General features: G+C 46.5%; 1 protein-coding gene across 1 annotated transcript in view; it reads left to right on the forward strand.

Annotated features, from left to right (window-relative positions):
* Positions 1–21,926, forward strand: part of LOC135378997 (uncharacterized) — a 355,209-nt gene that overhangs the window by 222,906 nt on the left and 110,377 nt on the right. Inside the window, exon 11 of the mRNA XM_064612222.1 lies at positions 19,296–19,367. Coding sequence (XP_064468292.1) covers positions 19,296–19,367 — 72 coding nt within the window. The remainder of the gene's footprint in view (positions 1–19,295; positions 19,368–21,926) is intronic.

The following is a 21,926-nucleotide window of genomic DNA, read 5'->3' on the forward strand; positions in this document are numbered from 1 at the left end:
TATCACGTCTGCTTTAAAAATCGACGATGTCTCACTCCCGGGTGCCTCAACATCTGTTGCCTGTGACATGTCTCAAGGTAGCCCACGGGCTTTCGTCCCTCTCCCGCTTGGCCGACCCCTCGTGTCTGCCCCCCCCCCCCCGGGTGTCTGCGCAACACAGAGGCACGATACACCTGGCCGAAAATGAATGCTAACATCAAGCACTAGGTGCGCGGTTGTCAACAGTGCTTGCGCAACAAGGCCCAGCGACCACCTGACTACCACCTGACCTTTTTTTTTTTTTCTACCACCTTACTCCCGCGTCGACTACATCCACGTCGATCTTGTGGAACCCGCGTCAACTGTGGCCCTTGCTCTCGTCAGCACCGGGATTTCTCGTTTCGGCGTGTACCGTCGGTCATTACAACAGACCGAGGGAGATAGTCCAGATCCGCCCTGTTGACTGGCCTTACGAACATCTTCGGTGCTAAGCACGTTCGGATCACTTCGAATCACCTCGCGTCCAAAGGCCTTGTAGAAGGGCTCCACCGCCAGCTCAAGCTAGCCCTCCACGCTTCACCGCCAACGCCTTGGCCCGAGGTGCTCCCAGTTGCTTTGCGCGGCCTTTAAGCCTGATTTGGGCTGCACTGCCGCTGAGATGGTTTATGGAACCACCCTCCGGCTTCCCGCAGAGCTCGTGTCTTCCCGAGCACAAAACCACCCATCGCTACTATTTGTCTTGTCTGCGCAGTACCATGCACGCCCTCCGACCAGCTTCTACTCGACCTTCCCACTATTCCCAGGTCCACCACCCAGACCTGGACACTTGCTCCCACGTCTTCGTCCGAACTCACGCGGTCCAGAAGCCACTCCAGCCACCCTACACCGGCCCTTACAAAGTCCTTCGACAATCCAGTAAGCACTTCGCACGCAATCTGCATCAATGGTCGGGCGGACACCGTGACAACCGAGCGCTTGAAAGCCGCGTACGTCGGTACCATCATCGTTCACCCGGCCACGAAGATCTGGCGGACAATTCGATCTCTGAAGGAGGCGCCCCCACAAAAGAATCCTCTCGCTGCCCTGACAATCGTTAAGGGTGTAGACGAAAACACGCTAACGACGGACTTCTGTGTGGTACTAACGGCACCGGCGGCTGCTTCGACGACGCCACTGCACCGCGGTTTTGTCCTGAACTTCACCAAGACTGGCCCCGTCCGGCGGAAGTTATGGACCGCGACTTAACACTAATCGAGCTAAAGCGTTGAAGCTTGTGAACGCCGGCTCGTCCCCGGGACCCGATAAAATCACCCATGCCGCACTGCGAAACCTTGACGGGGGTCACTCCATGTGCATAATGCGTCTTGGCAATAAGGATCTTTACCACCTACCTGGAAGGAGGCATTAGTTGTTCCCATCTTGAAACCAGGCAAGCGCCCAAATGCCCTATCCTCCTTTCGCCCTGTGAGCCTGACAAGCTGTATGGGGAAACTGAGAGAATGGAGAGAATGGTTTTGCATCGACTCGACTGGTAGCTCGAAAAACAACGTGCGTTCCCCCTCACGAAATGGCTGGATTCGGTCGCCACCGAAGCTCCATGGATCCAGACCTCGACCTAGTTTCTACAGTCCAACATGCTCGTGCCCATCGACGGATCGTCCTATCGGTTCTCCTGGACATCAAGCGCGCATATGATATCTCTGTCCGTATGATATCGCTGTCCGTACGTTCCAAGTCGAAAGCCATCAGCATCCTGTTCCTCAAGGAGTCCCCCAAGGAAGTCTTTAATGTGGCGATGGCCGGCCTACAATCAGTAATTCCTCGCAAAGTCGTTTTCTGTGTATGCATATGACGTCGCCCTTTGGACAGTAGGAAAGTCACGCCCAGCCATACAGCGCTGCCTGCCGCTCGCTTTAAATGTCCATACGTACCTGGAGCACCTTGGGATGGACCTTTCACCCGCAAATCTATGACCAATTTCCGTCTTTGGGTTGGTGCAAAGAAGCTTGACAACTTGGAAACTTCCACCGCTTCCTTGGCGTGCCCTAGTGAAAATGTATCTGAGAGGCCTCTCAGGTCTAATATGTTATGGGGCTGGTGGACCTCTCAGGCTGACCTCTCAGGTTGAGAGGACCTCTCAGATTGACAGGACCTCTCAGAAGCTAATGCCCAGATCTGACATCGGAGCAGCAATGTTCAATTTCGCCGTCTAAGCTGCACCTGTCGTCGGAGTGGTACAATCATACAGTGCTATGATACACCAGAGATAGATACAGACAAGTACATGTCACAAAACTCCACATATATTGAGTTCCTTCGATTGTACAGATACACTCAAGGCATGCACACTGCTATCTGATTATGTAACGGTTATTTCAAATGTCTTACAGAATTGTGAATATCTAATATTTGTTGAAGGACCGCTCGCAAGAAACTACACGAAACGGTAAATTGCAGCAAAAGAAACTAGATTTAGCACTTACATGTCTACGCAAGCATACGAGTCATCATCAACACATACTGTCGTATTCCACAAAGCGTGAACTCATGGGACACATATTCACAATGTCCGTACAGCGGCGATGAAAAATATTATTGAGGAGCTCTGCTTCTCGGTGATCAAGTTCCTCTGTTTTACGTATACTTCGGGACTTGCGATGCACCGTCTAGTTTCCCTTGCTTGCGTAAGCCACCAACTAACTGGCGAGATTGGGTTCTCACCACCTTGCGTTCTCACCACCTGTCACTTCGTACGAGATTCATCTGTAAGAAATACAAGTTCAAAATGTCAGTGTAGGTCAGTGTGTAGGCATCGAAATATATAACACACCGTTTGGCACCCAGCGCCGTTGGTAACCGTGGTTGGTCATCTTCCTATCGGCGCTCATAATGCGTGTCTGCGAACAGTAGTAAAAGCCTAAAGTGAAGAGGAATGCCTGTCAATCACAAAAGCATATTTGAGACATCGTCTACATATCTAAAAAACAGTTGCAATCCCGAAGACAAAACGCAAATTACTTGAGATCCGCGGCCGACGTCCTCACACTTCAACGTTTCAAAACAGACTGATTCAACCGCTGGCGACTGGCCGAAACGCTTCCACTTACGTGCAGTGCAATAATGCATGGATTGCAAGAACAATAGCTTCAAGGGGGGACGGCAATACAAGGTTATCACGGCACGTGTTCCATGAAGGAATAATACACAAACACGTGAAATCTTGCGATCTATTTTCTAAAGCGGACGAGGTAGCATGTTCCGCGGCGCGGAAAACACGTAGCAACTTGCTCTGCGAGGTGTTGCACGACGCACTGTCGCAAAGCTGTCTGAGAGGTCCCCCCAAACCTCTCAGGCCTACATCAATGAGTCTACAACGACTTACAGATTTTCTCTAAGAGGTCCTCTCAGACCCCTCTATGCTGCCTGAAAGCTCCTACCAGACCTTTCAAGATTTCTTGAAAGGACCTCTCAGACCTTTCAGAAGTGCCAAAGGGTCCTACCAGACCTTTCAAGATTTCTTGAAAGGTGGAAAGGTTTCTTGAAAGGTACTTTCAAGATTTCTTGAAAGGTCCTCTCAGACCTCTCAGGAAATGTTGAGAGGTCTCTTAGACACATTTTCGCTAGGGTGGTAATCGACTCGGACATGCGCTGGGCTCGCCACATTAAACACCTTGAAACTAAAGTGCAGCGATGGCTCCCCATAATTCAACATCTTTCTGGCTCAGAATGAGGCTGTGATCAGCGTTCCCTGCTCGCAGTTCACGCGGCGTTGGTGAGGGCGACTGTGCTTTACAGCCTTCCTATTCTGCACAGGATATCAATAACATCATTAAATACCCTTCGGTCCCTGTTTGCTCGAAGCCTTCGTCGCTGCCTCGGAGTTCCAAGAATGGCTGAAACACGGGAAGTACTGGCTGAAGCTCGTGAACTCCCGATTGAGGTTCTACGTGAACGTGAAACGGCTCGGCACTTCCTACGTTTGCGTGCTCACATTCCCAGTCACCCGCTCCTCAGGAAAATTCGACACCGCCGTGAAAGCGACTTCTATCGAGTAGCGCAGAGGACACGCCAGACTCTCACTGGCTTCGTAGCTAAGGTCATTATACCGCCGGAAGCCCCCTGGTCTCTGCCGGTACCACCGACTTTTCTAAGCCTTCCAAACCTTCTGGAAAGAAAAGATCAGGTCCCCCCTCACGTCCTCCGAGCCCATTTTCATGCTCTGGTAGATGAGAAGTTTTCTACGTTTGCGGCAGCATATACCGATGGCGCATCCCGAAAGAACAAGTCTGCCTTAGCATTCGTCATACCATCCGAAGGCGTAGTGCACGGACGACGCCTTTCACATCCAACCTCCTCCACACCTGCGGAACTCTCTATGGCATCCTTTTCTTTCTACAACATGTCGCTGATTTTACACAGCAGGAATGGGCAGTCTCCATAGACTCCAAATCTGCACTTCAAGCTATCGAAAATTCCGGCTAACGAGGCCCATACGCACCCCTAGTCACATATGTGTTAATGGCTTACTACACTATCTTCGCAGCAGGCCACAGGCTCGTTCTCCAGTGGGTTCCAGCCCATTGTGGTGTCGTGGGGAACGAACAGGCCGACAGCGCTGCAGAAGCAGCACTCTCGTATCGGAAACGGACCAGTATTGTTCTGCTGAGAGGAGACCGCGCCGTGACACCTCGTGACATTCTGCGACGCCTCGTGACACCCCTGGCTTCCCGCCAATGGCCAACCGACATTCTCCCCCATCTCTGTTGAGGAGAGTCGATCCAACGCTCCCTTTCCGCATGCCACGAAACACCTCTCGTCAAGATGCTGCAGTAATCCACCGAATGCGCCTCGATGTGGCCTTTACAGCTCAGTGGCGTCACCGCTTGAGACAAGTTGACTCTCCCACCTGCTGCCACTGTGGTGCTGTTGAGAATCTGGAGCACATTCTTCTTCATTGCCCTCACTACCAACCTTCCCGAACAGCACTCTCCGTGTCTCTTCGTCAGCTGGACTCTCGCCCCTTCTTCCAATCGAAACTGCATGGTCTCTGGCCCATTCCAGCCCAGCAACGATCTGCGCTCAAAGCTCTTTTGACATTTCTGGACACCATCGGACTTCGTTCGTTATTGTGAAGGGGCTCAATATTTTATTCCCCACATCGTCACCAGCAATGGGGTAGAGTATCGCCTCTGGCGATTAAGGTGCCCACTCTCCAAAGTCAAAAATAATGTTGTTTGGTATCTTGACATACAATGCAAGCTGATTTCGGCATCATGTCTGCGTTACGTCGCGCGATCTGCAGTCTGCAGTCGCGCGATCGCTTAGACTAAGGTAATGTTTCTGTTCCCAAATGGGAACAATGGTATCAAATGGGTAATCCCAAAATTGTTCAGAATCATGTCAGTGCTACTCCCGTCCAGATCAAGGGTGTGGCAGCACTATCGTCATCGTCTAGACAAGAATGATCAAGAATATTTCTTGTCAAAAAAGAAAAAAAAAATACAGAGCTAGACGCATAAACTGACAGAACAAGTCAGGGCACGTCAGGACACTGTACAACGGGCACATCACACGAGGAAAAATTGCACTGCACTTTCAGAGCTAGCCGTATCCACTGACTGGGTAGCAGGGTTGCCAGATTGGGCTATAAACCGCCGAATTGGGCTACTTTTTGTGGAAGTTGGCGGGGTGTTTTTCATCTTGGCTATTTGGCCATTTTTGAGCTATTCCAGCGTTGCACGCCGCGTGCGCTCGGACGACAAAAAACGACCACACGACGATTGTCACCCTAGTCACGCTTCGTCTCTACGCTCCAGTGAAGCTGTTACGTTTTATAAGCACGTGGCAGACACGCATTTGTGTCCCAGCACATGCACTACGGTCACCGAGACTGAAAACAATAATGATTCTTTGCGCTCCCCGGTCGGACGTGTTGATGGGCAGTGGAATAGATATGAACAGATGACACATGTCGGAACCCTTTCTTCGGAATTCGGTGATCCTGTGGCGGACACAGGTGGTGAAAATGCAACGCATGTTTTGATCGTGTACAATCAGAATTCTGAAGTTCAAAGTAACCAATTCCCGGGCGACTTTATTGTTCTTCTGAAAGTGCTGAGTTTGAATAAGTTGCGCGAACTGGAGAGAGTTCGTAGTGCCTTGGGCTTGCTGGTGTTCCATTATTAAAGGCCCCAAAAGTAATGCTGTGAATGTTAAAGGCTAACCATATGTACAGGTCTGTGCACACTTCAGTAAAACGGCGGGGGTATGAAGGGTCGCACTAAGCAAAAATTTGCCGGGTCCGCGGCAACGCGAGTTGCTAACGTCAAGGTCAGGTTCTCACCTTCACGTTAGCAATTCGCAATATGGCGAGCACGGGCACACTTTTGAGTAAAGCTGCCGCTTATATGGGAGGAGGACCTGTATGTCAGACATGTGCCCAATATCATGCTGCCCCCGGCTTGGTGTCGTTGAAAGTGACCTTTATTTATATAAGCAATAAAGCTAAGATATGTGGTGCATCATATCTGACTCAACACATCTTGCGTTTCTTAAACTGATCGTTTGTTCCACTTCAGAGCACCGGTTGGCATACGGAATGGCATCATGTCAGGTCTCAGTCTAAGCCTTCTTTCCTTGGTACTTTCTAACGCCGCAGTTGAACGCGTATTCGGTTAAGTCACCTTAACGAAAACAGACCTTAGGAATAAGATGACAAATGACACGCTTGTGAACATTCTTCACGTGAAATCTGTCCTGCGGATAAATGGACGTTGCTGTAAGGACTGTGCCATCCGTCGCCTTCCTGAACAATTTACAAGCGAACTAATGTATCCATAATCGAAGAGTATGGATCTCTATGGATCATTAATGAATCTCTATCGCTATCCAGTATCTCATTTTATGCTGTATATTCTTCCGGTTTTGTTAATAGAGTAACAAAAACGCGCTTTTGGCTATTTTTTCTCTTATGCGTTGCCGTGCGTTGGCTACTTTTGGCCTATTTTCTGAATATGTTTTGGCGAGAGACGAGTTTGGTATTTGGCAACCGTCCTGGGTAGCACGAAGAGCCTACACAGGCAGCTCAGCGCGGCGACCCGACGTCGGTGAGCCGGCGGCGTCCGACATGACCGTGTCGGCTCCCGTCCATGGTCCGGCATGCGATTTGCAACGCGGGAATGTTAATGGTCCGTTATCGGCAGCCTGTATCGTACGCCAACCATTTCTCGAGGTGCAGCCAATGCACACTTACGGGTGCGTCCTTCCCCCACACGAGAGTTCTAACAACAAAATCAATATGTCATTGTAGAAAACTCTTTATTGCATCGTAGTCACCAGCTACATGGCTTCTTTTTGGCATCACTTCACCTGCAGCGAAAAAATGAGTGTTAAATTGAAAGTATACAATCACCAGTCCCGCATATGTACTATGTACTTCGCAAATATTCACTAGACAGAGAAGAGAGAAGTCGGGACTCGTTGCCAGTTAAGTTAGACTGTTGAAAGATGGAAGTCACTGAAAAGGTTAGCCAGAATTGTCTCAAGTTATACTGTGCAAGAATTGTAGGCCTGTTTCAAGTCAGCTCAGACAGAGAGGTTCGTTGAGCTTCCTGGACTAGTATTCTTGCCTGTTGTCCCGTTTCGTCCACGTGTTCGTGAACCTTCCATTTTTCTGTAACCGGTCTGTAGCCTAGATCACTACGTTCACATAATCCCCTCCACACTCTAACAAAGCAGCCATTCACTCCGGCCGTAGATGCCCGTACGGAACCTTTCTTCCCTCCGGACTGTTGACCCACAATTCGCATGAACCTTTAAACACGTCACACCTAACCCTTTAAATACCATGCCAATGATGAGAAAAGTGGCGAAGATGCTCTCTCGCGCAGTTTTGTTCCAACTTCGACGGTTCTTGCTCCTGGCTGTAGATGTTTCTTGTTATCATTTCACTCAGATTTTAATGCTCTTTCATCTGATATATCTATACTGCATATAACTCCTAGCGGTAAGTGCTGCAAGTAGGCAAATGTTTAGGCATATTTCGAAAAAACATGGATTTTGCGCGTGCATTTCTCAAAAATGCTCCTCTTCATTTCATATATATTTTGCCAGGACATGGCCCGATGTTAGGCCTTTCATTTAACGCAAAAAACTTCTGAATTCTGCTTCAAAACGCGTATACTGGTGATTAGCGCCTTGAAACGCGGCCCTACTCTGCGTACGAACGTGTCGGAGCCCGGCCGCCGGTACAGCGGGATGGCCAGCCTACCGTCGATGTCGTACAAGAAAAGGAACAACTTTGTGCAAAGTGGCAAGGCAAAAGCGCATCTTTGTGCAAAGCAAAAGCGGCACTTTATGTCGATATACAGGGTGTTCAAAATTAAGCTTTCACGAGAGCTACGGAAACACGGCGATGACAGGAAACCGGATGATAACTTTACGCTGCTTGGGTAAGAAACAGGTGCTGATAATTATGTAGCACCTGCTTCTTACTCAAGGAACAGAAAAAGTAGCACCAGTTTTCTTTTGTTCGCCTCTTTTTAAAGTGTAAGTGAAAGTTTAATTTTGAACACCCTGTATTCACAAGACTGCGAAAATGAAACTAGTATTTTGCAGTGACAGCGGTAAATGATTTCACTCGGTTTCCGTGAAAACTTTTCATTCATTGTACGCAGTATTCGTTGCGCGTGCTGCATTTATGAATTATTATTGGCATCCACTTTCCAATGTGTCGCTTTGCCACGTATCCGAACCTTGTATGCCACTTTGATGCGGTTTACATTTGCCCATTCCTTTTACTGTTGTATTCTAAAAGCAGCTACGTCCTCAGCGCGTTCATGAAGTAAATAGACACGTCGTAGGTGTTTTTTTTTTTTTTTTTTTGGGAGCACGTTATCATATTTTAATTGTAACACTTGTATGTCACCTTCCGTGGGTGAACGCAAGCTAGGTGTCGTGGCATGGACCTTGATTATTTCACGGCTCCTCTCACACGCACTTTTGGCCTGTTCCTCTAACCACCATGTCGCGCTCGCAAAGTAGATTTGGAAAGCTCATCGAGCCTATGCCAATTTTTCAAAATTTTTCGCGAGGGGCGAGCCATTTTGAAAATGTAAATCATCTGGCATGTAGGACCCAATGCACTTCGATTTCGCTCAAAACTGGACAGCAGCCGTGCCTAGCGAAATACAAGCGTGCCACAGGGGAAAAACAGATTTCCATATTCACATGATTGGTAACAGCTGGCACGGAAACGAACACTTTTGGTGTGGCGAGCGAAGACTTGTGTCACGATTCGATTAAATGGAAAGCAATCGAGAGACACATCAAACCGCCAAGAGCCGCACTGAATATGCCGCCATACATCAGACGCCGATGGCGACATACGTAAATAGTGTGTACGTACTTCTTACTTGCAGACTCGCGCAGTTGTGATAAAAGAACCATAAAGCAACCACCCTATCGTGCCATCGATAAACAGATACCATTTTCAAAACATTTATTTTCCTATTTGATATCCTTGAATGCATAGGAGTAAACAAGTATAGCACGTCGCTCTGTCGAGAGCAGATGAATTTTTTGCAACGAATGAGACGCATTGCCGGTGCGACGTCACAGGACTGGAAGAGTGGCCTGGAGTCCAGAAACCTCCCGCCGCGGCAGCGGTTCTTTAGAATTAAATGGCGTCATAGTGGAACTTTTTTGAGCCGAAATATTTCCCGTGTATGATTTTCATGGGCCATTTCACGAAATACAAGCGGTTTTTAGACGGCTTGGATACTCTTTCCATGTTCCATGCTGCTTTAAAGAAGAACTACCAATATGTGCTTAACGCGGTGACTCCAGCATATAGCCTGTACTATATTTCAGTAAATTGCCCTTTGGTAGAGGAAGAATCAGACGTGGAGTAATAAGCATGTGGCACGTGCAGTTATAAACACATATATAGCAGTGGCATTTCCTTAGAGATGCATTGGCCTCAAAATTAACTTTACAGTAAGTTATGGATGAACACATAAAAGATCGATGCTTCAAAAAACTAAAATACTTTAGTAGTTATAGTAACAACTACATTATTTCGTTCATTTTTCGATGTAACGATATTTAGTTACTTTTTTGGTAACGTGTACAAGTCTGCCTGTGCCTGATGGCAACTTTGTGATCATGTGACAGGAAGACGTATAATCAGGACAACCATGTGCTTTTGATAACGGGTACTTGGGGAAATGTCGGGATTGACGCCAGTATGGTTTCTTAAGGGCTCCATTTTACGGTTGCCACATCACCTCTGTTCGCCTACTAAATGAGTGAAAGTGTCGATTTGCTCAGTGGTGTTTCGTGTCCTGTGTCCTATGGCCGTCGTTTGGGAGAGGCAATCATGCCAACCTGACCAGTCGTTGAACGTCGGCACTCACAGCACAAGTTCAACAGAAGGTGGTAAAGCGTTCGATATAAGGCAGCAGGAGTGTGCGAAGTAGCACTATTGCGTTTGAGATCGATATTTGCAAGGGATTTGCAAGCCCATCGACAGGTGAGAAGATGTAAACAGCCAAGTTACCGATCACGTGCACTTCGACGACCGTAACCTCGAAACGCATCTAGGAAAATCTTTCTGCGGATGGTATAAATCTCTCAACTACTTTGGTTATTGAAAACGAGCGTATAATTTTCCCAAACACATCGTATTTTGGTAATGGTCAGAGAGATGCACATGCCCTGTTATCTACTGAATTCAGAAGTCGTAACCCGATTGCTCTGTGTGGCGGTTGACATTGAAACGGTTGACGTGGTTGACATATTGTTATTCAATAACTGCATGTTATGTTGTGAAGTTCTCTATTTAGGGTGGACCTTGTCGTTCAGTATTTGGGGGTGACATTCATTCTTTATTTGACTGACTCGCATTCTCTCAGGCAATTGGTCATTGTCGACATGATACGTATTTCTATTGATTGTACCTCATTTCAATCGGATGACTCAGAGGTGGAGGAGTCAGAAAACACCGCACAGAAGATCATAGCATTACGTGAACGCAACAAGAGCACATTGGCGAGAGTGAAGAGACAGTATCAAAGGGTTTGTTTGTTTGTGATTTTGCCAGCCGTAGTTTATTACCATAGAATTCTTTCGGTACACTCTAAACCCAGTGACGGATAGGTGCCGCCTGATCAACTGGCACATTTAAAAAAAAAATGTACCAGATGACTTCAAGGGGCACGTGGTGCCTGCGAAAGCTGCAGGTGCCATGCGCCCCCTGAAGCAACTGGTACGACATCCCTGCTGACGCCAGGAGCCACACTGTACCTGATGTATCGAAGGGTTACTTTTACTTGTACCCACTAATACGCGAAACACATTGCGCCTTTCGAGTTGCCTAACAGAAAAATTACCTCCACACTTCGCAAAAAAAAGAAAAAGCAAGGCAGAAAATGCTCCACGCACATCGAACATGAAACACCAAATTTTATTGGCTTGCACATACCTTTAAACCGCATCCAGTACATCATCGCTTGCCGAATGGAAAGCATACACGGTTCACTAATCCCAACACACACATATGGAGCAAACGTTGCACGGACACACAACCCATCCGATGATCCAATGCACCAGGCAGTCCTCCAAACGCCGAACAGGCTGGCACTGCAAAGCTCAATGACGATCCTTAGTGAGACACGGAATGCTAAATGACATTGTTGAGTGTGCTAAGTACTCCGTCAAGTAATGCAACAAGCAACGGAAGAAAACTATGACTCGTCCATTCAGTTTCCTTACCCCTTCCTTTACTAAAGACGACCGCGACGTCAAGCAACGAGAAACTTCAGAGCAATGTGAAACAGCAGTGAAGAGGATTTAACACGAGGCGCCGTTTCTTGTTCTTCTTGCATTAATTTCACACGAAATTGAGCTCGTCCGAGGGTTTGCGCCTCTTCCGAACAATGAATTTCAGTATATTTTGCAGGAAGATACGAAGGCAGTGAGTGATATTAAACGGTAGGAGCAACGTATTTATTGACACATGGTAACGAGACTTTCGTGCACGAGACTGCACTTCTTCAGGTTACAAAAATATAAAAATGGTACAGGGACACATATACAGTTGACGGGGGAGTTTTCTCATGAGTGGGTAACAGGGTGATGGAAAGGATGCAAACACAGGTAAAAATAAGAAGAACACAAATATGATGATACCCCTGCGTTTGTATTTGTGTTCTTCTCATTTTTACCTGTATTTGCATGATTTCCATAACCCTGTTACCCTCTCATGCTAAAAATCCCCCGTCAACCGTATATATGACCCTGTACCATTTTTATATTTTTGTAACCTGAAGTAGTGCAGTCTCGTGCACGAAAGTCTTGTTACCATGTGTAAATAAATAAGTTGCTCCTACCGTTTAATATCACTCTTTATATTTTTTTCAGAAATTACTATTGCAGTAAAGCAAGTGTTCCTTGATGCAATGGGATCGATCCAACATGACTAAAAGCGTTACATTTGCTTTGCAATAAAAAACGTTTGTTCGCAACTAAGAATAAACGTGGGTACCAAAAGAAAATGTTTCGGGAGACAAATTTTGTGAACCCCACAAGTCTCAGACAAGTAATTTCTTTTTCAGTTAAATTTTGTAACACATTTGGTCAAATAGACTCCAGACACAACACACGCTTTGTTTTACGCCTTTATTTGTCATGTTCTTGACCTTACGTGTGCCTCTCTGAAACTACTTTTATGTATTCCGTTAAGACGGAACACAGATTGGATTCGGAATTTGAATATAAAATGAAATACGCCGCCAGAGACACAACCATTCACTTGCATATTGGAACAGTTTCCTGTACACTGCTCAGCAGGAGTAGCAGAGCAGAGCAGAATGTACTTGCCAGACAGATGGCTAGTTCGCAGGTTTGAGGCACGGCGGGCCTTTCTAAGTCCCTAGCCACGGCGATCGACCTCTCAGTGAACACAACGGGATCAAATGATAGGGGGAACGACAGCAAATTGGAAGCAAGGTTTTGCTCGACCAGGCAAGCTGAGGGCCGGCAGCCAACCGACTATACTCGAAATTTACTTGGAAGTCATCGTGAATAATACGGTCTTCCTGTGCTACCGAGCCAGAACAGTAAAAGAGATATGCTCAGAGGTACAATCGAAAGCGGTGGTGGCACTGGCAAGGACAGCCGGTGCAACTCATAACCAGTGATTTCCCCAGAAATTCACTACTGAGGGGGTGCCGAGCTTTTATAGGAGGGGGGGGGGGTATGCTTTGTGAAGGTTCCACTTACGGAATTTTTCTTAGACACCGAAAGAATCGTGGCACAATGGTGACATATCTGCACAGCTTTCCCGTTTTATTTGCACATATTATTACGTTAGAACTCAGTACATTAGAATGCAGATTCCTTATGAACGGCATTTCAACATTAAGATGCATAGTCACACGACCGACAAAGAAAAAATACTAGCAGCTTATCTCACGAAGCTCAACGAATACCTAGCAACCAACGGTGAAAACCTTAGAAGAAAAAAGTAGAATACCTCACTTGACTGAGTTGGCCGCAAATGCTTCTTGATGATTCACATTGAGTTTGCGTGTCCGCACGCATTTTCGCTCGTATATGAGCGCAATTTATGCATTGTACAGTCACTTTCAAATGATTTTGGACCAATGGATGGTACGATCATATGCATGACTGTGGTCCTACAGCCCAAGATTGGCAGTACAGGATGTAACTCGCTGCGCCGGACTCACTACCAGAACGTGTTGGTGGCTGAGCTCGGTGGGGTCACCTGAGAAATTTAAGGGGGGTGTTGCAAAAATGCAGGGAGGGTGTAGGGAAATCCCTGCTCATGACGCCACGTATTAGTGCAACCTGCAGAATGAACGTGACTATGACCTCATTCAGGATGCCTATTGTGATAGGCCATGAGGTTAGAGCGAATTCAGCTGCTCGTTTTTGTACGGTAAAAGTTGCACTGGCACCAGTGTGCATGTCACACGGCCACTTCTGTCCAACTTGTGTCGCGTTTCATTGGTCCTTCAGTGGCGCTTCGTGTCTTTCGAGACTGAACCCCAGAAACACATACTACACTACGTTGTACAAGATGAACCGCCTGAATTCCCTAAGCAAACCCAACGGCGCGTGCGGCTATGCTTGCGGGGGTGTTACCAACCCCACATGAAGACGCTACCCAATTAACGTGCACGGCTCCATTGCACGTTGCTTACGCTCTACTGTTAACACAGGTCCGGGCTGCGGCCTTGGAGAAACCTTACTCAAAACGTTCTGGGGGAAAGTACTGCGGACACCGTATTCCTATCAACGTCATTGCCCTGGGGAAAAGGGATTACCTTCTCACCAGCCACCATCCGACCTAAATATTCGGATTCATGGGCCGTTTTCTTTGCGACGGATAGAATGCTCATGACCAGGCATGTGTTCAACAACAGTCAAGAAACGCGCCATCTAGGAGTGCGCAACTGAAACTCGTAGTGACCACAGTATGGAAATATTAATTTAACTTCGACTTGTTGTGTGTGCCACATCTCACGCTGGATTCCCTAAGGTCTTCCGATGTTCAGTACAACCGTATGCGCGGGAAAACTATTTGGCTACGAACTAACATACTTCTAACGTGATGCCGGCATGCCCAACAATGAAGTCAGAAGACAAACGGGAAGGCATTCCCAGCCCTCCGGGAATATCCCGGAGAGCCGGAAGCTGCCGGAGTGCTGCCGTGTGACTGTAGAGTAACACCGCCATCCACTGTTTGTAGCAACACTACGCTTTCAGACGGGGGACGACGCTTGCGATCTACAAAGAGAAAGGATTTGGGACAGGAGGTTAATAAACGTCCTGGGCCGACTTCACGAGAAGCTAGGCCGACATTCGTATGGAAAGCCTACCAGAAAACCCGTTAAAAGCTCACACAGTACATCCGCGATAGGATTCAAACCCATCACCTCCAAGTCTTCAGCACTGTGCTGGCTCGCACCAACGAGCGTATGCTTTTACCCACTCGGCCATGCCGCTCGTTCGCAAAGCTCCCCATTTTGCCTTCCTGATCACTCACCTTAGGCAAACTGGCATGTGATAACCGTGTAGCAGGCGAGCGGCACAAGGACATGAGCTTCAGTGACGAATCCCGTGAGTCTACAATGAGCTCCAGCCCTTATCTACAGCTGATTCACCATGATTATATGTGCCACTTCGCTGGCGCCAATGCTTTCAGAATTGCTCGTGGTTTGTGATCCCTGGAGTGAGCGGTGATGTGCATGCTAGGATTAGCGGGACAAAAATATTACAAAAATCAGGACAAATGTGGTACAGGAAAAGCTAAAAAATTGGGACACTCTCCGAGACAACGTACTCGTGTCTGCATGTGTCAAAACTGCTTTCATTGGCATCGGTTTATTTTAACTTCTTTTGCATTACCAACGCTGACAGTCAACAGACAGAAGAAGACAGAGACGAAGAAAAGAGAGGAAACGGAGGGTATTATGATACAAACACAGCGATTTCTCCACAACTACCCTTTACAGCTACCGCTGTAAAATATGTGTCATCCGCGTATGCAGTAGGTGCCACTGGCAGAACCTATAATGTCACTAAGAAAAACCAGAAACAGTTACTAAAAAGTGTAGGACACAAAACCTGTGTGTGGTGTCCCTGAGAGACACCACGGGAAGTTGACATCACTTCGGAACAAAACAAGTTCCTCGCTACATGTGCAGTAAGAAACGAACAAACAAACAAATACAACATACTACAGAATTCTACTCAAGTAGCTAGTAAACAGCTTATGAGGGATACCCCTAACTCCGTAGAAGAATACTTTATCCAGGAATATCTGATGGCGTAAAGAGCCGGTAAAGAGCTTGTGCTAAATCTAAAAATAACCCTATAGGAACCAAGCAATTTTGAACTTTTTTTTTTTTTTGCATTTGCTCTTTGACAAATAAGAGGACAGATTCTGTACCTGCCCCCCAAAATGCGATACTGTGTTGGAGTCAGATCAATTTGGCATCAAAAAAAGCAGCCAGCCAATTATTTAAAACTCTCTCCACAAGTTTGGAAAACTCTCCACATATTTGCACAAAGACTACGAGTGCAGCGCCTACTCCTGGAGCGCAAGAGAGCTTTCAATCCTGCAGGTCACTAAACCTGCTCTCCTCTGTCGCCAGTCTGCAGCTCATGGGTCTCGCCAATACTGGAGCGAACGACTTCTCTCTCTCTCTTTTTTTCTTACTTTTTACAGTCGCTCTTGCTAGCAGATGGTTCTTAGTGACCAATGAAGAGTGCTCTGCCAACCAGACGTCACTAGACGCGTGGAGCCGCTGCGCGGAATCGTAGCCTCCGCGCGCTCTCTTGTCAACCAATTTTTTTCACGAAATTCGCAATTCCGAGAGCAACTATTTTGCGTGACAGTTCGTGAATGTAGTATGCTCGTGCTATGCCACGCGGACGCATGAAGCAGGAATGGAGTAGCCCAGTCGTGTAGCTTTATAGGACGAATATATGATTAAGGAGGCGCCCAACATTTCCCTTTATACCTGGGCAGCAAAAAATAAACAAGTCGGAAACATGAGAAATGGAGAAGGAGCGTAAGCAGAATGATTGATTGGTCACGGTTTGAAACGTGCCTGCCGTCCTTCTGACTGTGTTGGCCTTCCTGACAGACAGTTTGGGGTGATACAGTACAGAATATTTGTGGTGTCTTGCGGGGGCGTGCTTCGAAAATCCGTTTGGACTGAATTTTGCGTTGAAATTTTGCCAGAAATGTGTTGTAGGTTATCCAGCAGAAAGGTGCTCCATTGACGTTATCGGGGCGCGTATTACGGAGTTTTTGTTTTCCGTGTCGAAATCCCCAGCATCCAAGTACGCCGCAATGTTTCGTCGTAAGACCGCTCAGGAGCTGTTGCGAGGATTTTGCAACGCGAGCGCCGCGTGAATCTAGACTTCGTCTTGACTTCCTCGCACGGCCGAGTTACGACGGATTCCGTAGTACGGGTTTTTGTGAATCCGAACCTGGTCCCTACCTGTCTGATTTCGACAGCCTATGGATCCATTTGCATGCCAAAGGGAAACAAATTGTCTGTGGTTCAGAGTGAAGTGGTTCTACTTGATTGCCAAGCGGCTTCCAACTGGAGTCACCCAGTTAGCAGTTGAATCGGATGTGCCTACCACCTGGTTGGACTTGACTGCCGAGTAGTTTCAACTGTTTTTTCCCAGGCGCCAGTTGAACTGGATTAGCTTCCATCTGATTCCACTTTACTGACAAGTAGTTTCAACTGGTTGAACCCAGGCGCCATTTGAACTGGACGTGCCTACGATCCTGTTCCACATGAGATCGCTTTTCAACATCGCTACCTTTCAAAACCAGCATCACGATGCCCATTAACTAGTCTACAATCGTTGTAGGATGAAACCGTGTTACAAACATCACATTTAATATATTTTACTGCTTTCACTTTTCCCCACGGTTGAGAGTTTCCTCCTTTTCTGTAACAGTAAAAAACAACATATGTGTCCTTCGCTCTATTCGATGGCGCTACATCTCTTGCATTATCAGTTGGGTCACAGCGTCCATCGTGTTGTCCATCCACGAGCGCAAATGTTCCTCGATGTTCCAATGCCCGAAACCCTTCACGCAATATTCATCTTGGCTTTGACTCCTTTGGCACTGCAGTAGTTGCATGACTGTCATTACCAACTTTCACAGCCCCCGTCGCCGTGTTATCCTTACGCTGTAAAAGAAGGTCTTGCGGGCGGGAAACGTCTACCAGTAACTGTTTATTTTCATGGGTGGGGTATCATGTCTTGAAATCAGTTCTTCTGGTAGCATTCTATTTTCAGCTTTGAATTTCCCCTGGCCTGCTGTTGAACCTGGTATCTTCGAAAGTAAAACTGAAAGTACTTGAGTGCTCTTCACGGTGATGTCGTACACAACTTTCTTATCTCCCGATGCTTGTCCCACGGCATACCTTACACAGGAGGCGAGTATGGGGGACCTTGTGAAAAGCTTTCCTAAATTCAACAAACACGGCGACAGTAGAAACGTTGCGGTGTAGATTTAAGTGGATGCCATGAGTGAACTGCATAAGCTATGTTTCACAACTGAGCCCATCCCGAAAGCCATGTTGAGAAGGACACAGTAATGCGCTGTTTTCCAGGAAGTTTACAATGGATGAGTAGACAATGTGTTCCATGATTTGCTGGGTACACTTCTTATTGATCTGTGTCAATAGTTATGACGGCCGCCAGGTTTACACATGGCAGAGATACAAGCTACTTTACAGTCTCCAGGAACTATAGCAGAAGTGAGGGGCAGACTTTATATATGAGAAAGAGACAGCGTAGCTATCTCTGCGGTTTTCATAAGATCTTTTAAATTGATTCCCCAACATCACCACATGCGCCAGATCATTTCAACCTGTTGATATCGTCGAGTATTTCCTGGGGGGTGATAGTGATGTCGGTCACGTCACTCATCCATCGCACGTCGTCACCCAGTTTATGCCTGACAACACGTGTAGTGCTAACTCAGAAGACACACTGCACAGGTTTTTGACGTTCAACTGGTGCATAGGCCGCACGCTACTGGCAGGCGACAGCAGGTCCACAAAGGGTGTTTCCTGATTAGACTTTTTCATATGACGTCCTCCGGGATTTTAACAGAAGGTATTCTCAACGTCCGGCGCCTGCTCTTGGCATGCATTGCATCAAAATGCGCTGAAACAACCCCTTTTGCTGAAGCAACTCCGTTGGTCTGAAGAATTTGCGGCATTCTTGTCGGTAATGAATGAGGGGTGAAACGGCGCTCTAGCTTCGAGATCGACCCGGACAGACACGGCATCTCTTTAAAAAAAAGTGCGAATAATTGCTGCATAATTAGCCGTGCAGCAATTACTACGCTCTGCGAATGTCCTCCTAGGCGAATAGCCTGCTTGCGAAAATTACGTCAGTAATACACTCGTTGCGTTTTTGTGAAATATATGTAACAAATAATCGCTCAACCCAGTAAAGTTGACCTTACAGTAGCCGATATTGAAAAACGTGTGTAGGTCTTTTCAGGCAGAACTTTTACATATTTTGCCGCTAAGGTAAACCGGAGGAGATGTGGCCTAAGCACGTCATCCTGTGACGCTACGTCTCCCTGGTTACTGTTTGTACTGAACTGTAGGTACTACTGGGTACAGTTAAAGCAAGAGGTATGCATGATAAGTATATATATACAAACGTGGTCTTGATCGATGACACAAAATGGAGAGAACACATGGATTCGTCACCATTCATCATTTGCTCTGCTGCATTTCTAGGTAACTGCGCTGGCTAATGCCGCTGGATTGCTGGAAGATATTACACCGCAGAGTAGTACATCTTCAGACGACGTAAGTACAGTTTATATTTGAAGAGTATATACCTCGTGGTTCTTAGGAGATTGCGAACGATCATCGAACGTCGTGTACGGTCCATTCAAGACCTTGAAGCGTTGATATAAGAATGGCTACGAAATATGCGCCAAGGTCCACTGATGTGGTGTAACACATTTTGTGCATATGCTCAATAAATATGTGCATGAAAATAAGAGGAATACATACACGCGGTCTAGCTGGTGGATGCAATCCATGTAGAACGCTGCCTGAACTCCGGCACCACAAAGACGATACAGACGACAGCTCAAACCAGCAATGGATTTATTTAGAGCGACCACCCAAATTAATATATGGAATACCCACTTACACTTCCAGAAGATGCATTAAGAACAGCGGGAAAGGTAACGCTACCACCAGTACGGTGCGGAAGTACACGAATAATTAGCAATACAGTTCAATATTCTTAGGTTCAGACTATGGTATAACACGCTGAAAGTTCGGTAAGGAATGAAGCCTCTATATATGAGGATGATCAAGGTGACGGCAAAGATGAGTTCATTTCCTCCTCGCAATATGATTATGATGCATTGAATCCGATTTTTCCGTGTGTCGTCCGTTGACAGCTGCAGCCGTGTCAGCTTTGTGCTGAAACTACGTTCTCCATGAAACGCGCACATAACTACGGTTACTTAAGCAATACAGTAAAATACAGTGAACACATTCGAAGTGATCAGCTTTCAGTGTGTGTGCAATGTGGTCTTTACGTAACGTCATCTAAGTATGATTAGGATATACAGGGTGTTTCACAAAACGTGTTATTCGTGCTTTATAAAAAAACGGGGTGACGAAAAAATATGGGGTAAACGGCATTTGCGTGGCAACTAAATTTGACACCTTGCAAAAATATTTTCATTTGATTGTAATTAAAAACATGAATTTTTTTAATTGAACTCAAAAATTTCGCAACCCAACCTCGCGTTTTTTTGTTTTTTGTTTTTACAGAATTGGAGAGCTCGTAGCGAACTTAGTCAGATCCACCAAGAAATCGGTTCGATATTGCAAATGGATCTCGAATGCAAGTGCAAATGCAATTGCAAATGTCCCGAAATTGAGACTTCAAAGTTTCGGGTATTTAACAGCGCACCAAATCAGTCACAGAGATGCGCGGAGAGGAGGACATGCTCCTGCCCCCATGAAAGAGAGAAGGTCGAAAAAAGCAAAAAAAAGCGGGAACACAGAGGTGGAATTTTTTTTTTTTTTCTACGCTTATCAACGTATGGGGGAATGTCACCAGCCCTGTATCGGCGTGTCTTGTGCTGTGCTGCACGCCGGTCATACGATAAATTGTTCTAGCTTCATGGGAGCAGTAGCATGTCCTCCTCTCCGCGTATCCTTGCGTCTGATCTGGTGCGCTGCTGAATCCCCGAAACTTTGAAGCCTCAATTTTGGACCATATTTCGGCAGTTCCATTCGCAGTAGCGCGCGGATTTCTTGGTGGATCTGACTAAGTTGACTACGCGCTCCCTAGTTCTCTAAAAAAAAGACAAAAAAAAACACGTCAGATTCACTTGGGAAATTTTGAACTTCAATTAATTTATCATAATTAAAATTCTTATTCAATTTCATAGATGGGTAGAAATCCAGCGAACCGGTAGAGATGTCGAATTTCAATTTCAATTTCTTATAATTAAAATCAAGTGAAAATATATTTGCAAGGTGGCAAATTTAGTTGCCACACAGACGCCGTTTACCCCGTAGTTTTCCGTTGCCCCGTTTTTTTTTATAAAGTCCGAATGGTACGTTTTGTGAAACACCCTGTATATATATAATGCGGGAAAAAAGCCATTAAAGAAACAAGTAAGTGACACTAGACGTGTTTGAAATTCAAAATTACAGATTAAGATGGCTTCTATGGCTGCACGCAGAGAAACAGATACTCATGGAACGATGTGACAGCACCAGAAGACATATATATATATATATATATAATGAGGGAAAAAGAGCCATTAAAGAAACAAATAAATGACACTAGACGTGTTTGAAATTCAAAATTACGCAGAGATCCCGCTCCCACCAACCCCATGATTCAAGCTGAAGGCCGCCAACAATTCAACTATCTCAGTCTACCGTCAGAAATCATTGACATTGAACTTGGCCCGCACCGGGACTTCCGATGCCTATTCCATATCGCTGACGTCACCCAGGCTATCTTTGGCGCCAATTTCCTGCATTTTCGCCTTCTCGTTGATGTCTGCCGCAAACGTCTGATCGACGCCACAAACAATCTTTCCGTCCACGACTTGCGGATTCACACGTCATCATCCCGAACACTGTCTTACACAGATCGTGAGTTCGGGTACGCCTCCATTCTGCAAGATTTCACAAAACTCGTTCAACCGCCTGATTGGACCTAACCTGTTCAGCACGAAGTGGTCTATCATGTTACGACCCGGGGTCCTCCTGTCCCGGGGTCCTCCTGCAGTCTTGCGACTGAAAAGTACAACATCGCCAACGCGAAATTCGAGCATATGTTAGAGATTGCGATCATTCGACCTTTCTCCAGCCACTGGGCTT

The sequence above is a fragment of the Ornithodoros turicata genome, chromosome 1, assembly GCF_037126465.1.
Source record: "Ornithodoros turicata isolate Travis chromosome 1, ASM3712646v1, whole genome shotgun sequence".
NCBI classification, from domain to species: Eukaryota; Metazoa; Arthropoda; class Arachnida; order Ixodida; family Argasidae; genus Ornithodoros; species Ornithodoros turicata.